The 4,804-nt window shown below is 36.7% G+C and overlaps 1 protein-coding gene across 1 annotated transcript; it reads left to right on the forward strand.

The window, feature by feature from the left end:
• Positions 1-357: 357 nt before the first annotated feature.
• Positions 358-1,869, forward strand: LOC135111858 (zinc finger protein AEBP2-like). Its single transcript, XM_064025571.1, has 4 exons — positions 358-495; positions 810-1,054; positions 1,305-1,558; positions 1,749-1,869. Exons 1-3 carry the CDS (start codon positions 396-398, stop codon positions 1,497-1,499), a joined length of 540 nt encoding a protein of 179 aa, XP_063881641.1. The 5' UTR covers positions 358-395; the 3' UTR covers positions 1,500-1,558; positions 1,749-1,869.
• The last annotated feature ends 2,935 nt before the right edge of the window (positions 1,870-4,804 follow it).

Consider the following 4,804-nt stretch of genomic DNA (forward strand, 5'->3'; position numbering starts at 1 on the left):
TAGGTGGGCAGTCGCCATAACATTTGTTTTGAAATAAGAAACTGTAATATATAGTGGAGGATGCTCATAATGTTGCATAGAAGGTACAGACATTGAATAGCTGTCATCCCTTGTATTTTCTGTATTATGCAAATACTTTGTTCTTCATTCCATGGGTAACTAAATCCATTTATAGTCTTATCACATCATCATCTGTTTGGTCCTTTTCAAGCTGCTTCACTCTCAATTTTCTTATTAAATTTGGTTTCTTATTATGTACTTACCCTAGATATATGGAGGCACTCCAATATGATACCAGTGTAGTTGGTCAGATAACTGTACAGACATTTTCATGAAAAATGTAGTGGTGGTAATTATAATTTGTATTTTTATCAACAGATTCTGGTTCTGAGGGAATGAGCTTGGGACCAATGGTAATCAGCGGACAAATGTCCAATAGTCAGGAGGCAGAAGTGGTGGAATATTCTCCAACTAGTATTGAAACAATGGAATCAGGTTGGTTGTCATGATTGATTAGAATATATAGTATACTGTCAGTAAATCTCTCTCTCTCTCTCTCTCTCTCTCTCTCTCTCTCTCTCTCTCTCTCTCTCTCTCTCTCTCTCTCTCTCTCTCATTGTATGGCTATATGAACATGCCTTAGTAAACTATCTTCAGGAGACAAAAATTTGACCTACAGAACCTATATATTTATATCCACTTAGCCACATATATCTATTATGTAATTTTATTGTTTCCTGTTTCAATTATGCAATTTTATTTCTTGTTCAGTATGTTATGGATTATCTGAAAGTTGCTGAATTTTGCAGGAATCTCTTTGTCATCTCCTCAAGAGCTAAGTGGAGATGAAGTTGAAATGGAAGAATCCATCTTGTCTAAAATGGTGGAGATAGATGAGGAAGAGGAAGAAGATAAGCAGAGAGGAGCATCCATGATGGATGTAGAGTCGCTGTCTTTGCAGGGCATGAGTGGAGCACAGCCCCCAGAGTCACATACTGGTTTGCCAGTTTCTGATGCTGGAGATGATGATGATAACTATGAGGACGATTTTGAGGTGAGAATGATTTCTGGTGTTGTTTTTTCTGTTCTATTTTATTTATGTATTTTCCTCTCGTATTTAAGAATGAGACACAGCAGCCAAGAAATGATGCCTTAATGGTGCTGTATATAGGTAGTGGATTACTAAAGGTGTTTGTTATTGTTCATGCTGTTATAGTTATGAGCAGCAGCATATCTATGCATCATTGGTGTGTTTATTGTTATACAAGTGGATAGATGCCATGAACATCTGGTGGTGCTTTCAGGATTATGAATCAGATTTTGAAGAAGACAGTGGATTAGGGGTGGAAGATGAGAATAGCTCAGGAAGTAGTGAAGATGAAGAATCAGGAAGTTCTCCTGAAGAAAGTGATGTAGACTCTGCTGATTCTGAAGTAGCTGCTGTTCTGCTTGCCATACAAGAGGAAAATAGATTTGAAGAGGCTGGAACGTACCTTTAGTGTTGATGTTCCAGAAGAGTCCAGGAACTCAATGTCACCTGAAAAGAAAATACAACCAGGTGAGTTATCACTGTAATTCTAAACCTGTTTATTATTCTTGGCAAGGTTGGTAACTGACAGGAAAAGACTGATATAAGTGACTGATGATAGTGTTTAATGACAATGAAAGGCTTTCTGTTTTTGTTATGTCAGTTTATTCATTTGTGTTTTTAGTAGCTTATTTTTTTATTTTATTTTTATTTTTTTCAGTGCCAATACCAGAGGTTGAAGATATTATAGATAAACAAAAGCCACAAACACAAGTTGCCAGACCAAAAACTTCACAAACTTTTGTTAACTTTGAAAGAGCAAAGAAACAGCAGAAGATGGCACAGGTCAGTGTTTATTTACTGAACTCTGTTTCATTGATATTGTCCCTAGTATGTAGTGCTAGTCTTGTTTCTTTCCCATATTGAAGATTTTCTGGTGAATATGACTGCAGGTTATTTGATGTTTCTATGTGTAAAACTACTGTTGTGTGTGTGTGTGTGTATATATATATATATATATATATATATATATATATATATATATATATATATATATATATATATATATATATATATATATATATATATATCAGAATTAAACATGGTCATACTTCCCCCTTTAAAACATCTTACTAAAGCTATGCATAGATTTTTTTGTAGGTATCATCTACTGTGTGCAAGCATAGAAAATTCTTAGGGATAGATTTGGAAACAAAAGCATCATAGTTGATGCTTACACAAAAAAAGTTAATGAATTGGCTACCAATCTCTCCGCATAATGGTCCAGCATTAACAGCATTCTCAGATTTTTTGAAGTGCTGTTTAGCTGCAATGAAACACACTTCTCATTTGTCATTTCTGAATGACCCTAGAGAGCAGAGAAAGGTGCTAGCAAAACTCCCTGAACGTATTGTTCATGACTGGAGAAAGCAAGTAATGATATATCTTGATACTAACAGTAATAACAACACTCCTAGTAGTGATGAAGAGCACCACCCACCCTTTGAAATGTTATGTGAATTTGTCCAGAAAGAAGCAAAAGGAGCAAGCAATCCCTTTGTTTCCTGGGATTCCCTAAATAGGGAAGTAAATGATTGGATCAAACCTCAAACAAAGACAACCAATTGGAAACCAAGGGAATCAAACATCATGACAAAGAATAGAGGGAGTAGAACTTTCATGGCTAAATCAATTGAGGAAAAACCAATGAAGTCATTCCAAAGTAAAGTAAATGTACAAGCCAACAAACAGTATCCTAAGGACCAGGAAAGGAAAGGACGATTCTGTCACTACTGTACAAAGGATCATGATTTAGATGATTGCAAGGAATTTGCCAAACTTGATGGTAATACTAGGTACAAATTTGCTAAAAAAAACATAATGATGTACAGTGTCTAAAAATGGGTCACAAAAGAAAGGATTGTAGAAGAAGGAAAGTTTGTAAAGTATGTCAGAGATACCATCCCACAGCTCTTCACAATGATGATATGACAAGAACTGAGAGCCAAAGGGTGCCAGCACAAGCAACTCAGCCTAAAAATGATAAACCCACAGTAGTAGCAAATAAGGTCAAAGTTACAGAATCAGTGACACATGACATGCACACCATGATAGTTCCTGTATGGTTACATCATGTTAGTAATGAAGAGAATAAAGTTTTAGTGTATGCCCTGCTGGATGAACAGTCTGATGCTTCATTCATCAAGGAAAGCACTCTGGATAAATTAGGAGTTAGCGGACCATCAGTATCACTCAATATCCACACAATAAGTGGAAAACAAATCACTGATTCTACCAAAATTCATGGACTTAAAGTGAGAGGTTATAATGAAGAAGAGGAAATATCAATCCCATCAGCATATTCAACAGAAAACATTTCAGCTGGACAGAGTCAGATACCAAGGCCCGAAACTGCTTGTGACTGGCCCCACTTAAAGGCAATCTCTGACAAACTAATGAAATATGACCCAAATGCTGACATAGGACTCCTCATTGGTCTTGATTGTGCAGAAGCCATTATGGCAGAAGAGCAAATAGCAGGTGATAGCAAGAAGCATCCCTATGCTTGTAGGACAGAGCTAGGTTGGGGGATCATTGGTAGAATCTCACCCCATTCAAGTCCATTGGAGGATACATTGGTAGTCTACAGAACAGTGACACAAGAAGTAGAAATCAATGAAGAAAAGAGGGTTAATTTCTTAGTGGTTCTTACTAAAACCAAAGAGATGATTAATCCTTCTCAAGTGAGAGATATGTTTGAACTTGACTTCAGTGATAGAAAGTCAGCTGACACTCCATTATCATATGAAGATCAAAGGTTTATGAGTAAGATGAAAGAAGAAGTACATCAGCTGAAGGATGGGCATTATGAGTTGCCTCTTCCTCTTAAAGATGATAATGTCAAGCTTCCAAACAACATACTATTAGCAGAGCAGAGACTCAAGAAGTTAAGAGCTAAACTTGAGAAGGATGATCAACACAAAGGTGATTACAAAGTGTTTATGGATGATATGATTACCAAAGGTTATGCAGAGGTAGTACCGACAAAGGACTTAGTTGGGAATGATGGTAAGGTCCGGTACATTCCACATGATGGAGTCTATCATCTGAGAAAGCCAAAGAAGTTGAGAGTTGTATTTGACTGTAGTGCAAACTACAGAAACCAGTCATTAAACAGTCACCTGTTACAAGGCCCAGACTTTACCAACAAACTTGTTGGAGTGTTGTGCAGGTTTAGGCAAGAAAGCATTGCACTTATATGTGATATAGAAGCAATGTACCATCAAGTGAAGGTCAACCCAGAACACAGAGACATGTTAAGATTCCTTTGGTGGGAAAATGGTGACCTTAATAATGAGATAGCTGAATACAGGATGACAGCTCACCTGTTTGGTGCTACATCATCTCCAAGTGTAGCCAACTTTGCACTTAAGAAAGTTGCAGATGACTATGGGTATGGATCTGATGCAGCCAAGTTTGTAAGAAACAACTTTTATGTTGATAATGGTTTGAAGTCAGTAGCTACAATGGATGAAGCTGTCACTCTTATTCAGCAGAACAAAGAATTATGTTACAAGGGAGGTTTTAACCTTCATAAGTTCTTATCAAACAACAAAGATGTATTAGCTGCAATTTCTCCTCATGAGAGAGTAGATGGAATTAAAAGTTTGGATTTTAGTAAAAATGAACACACACTGCCTATAGAAAGAACTTTGGGGGTTGAGTGGTGCATAGAATCTGACACATTTCAATTTAGAATAAAGCTGAAAGACAAGC

This window comes from Scylla paramamosain, chromosome 22 (genome assembly GCF_035594125.1).
Source record: "Scylla paramamosain isolate STU-SP2022 chromosome 22, ASM3559412v1, whole genome shotgun sequence".
In the NCBI taxonomy this organism is placed as follows: domain Eukaryota; kingdom Metazoa; phylum Arthropoda; class Malacostraca; order Decapoda; family Portunidae; genus Scylla; species Scylla paramamosain.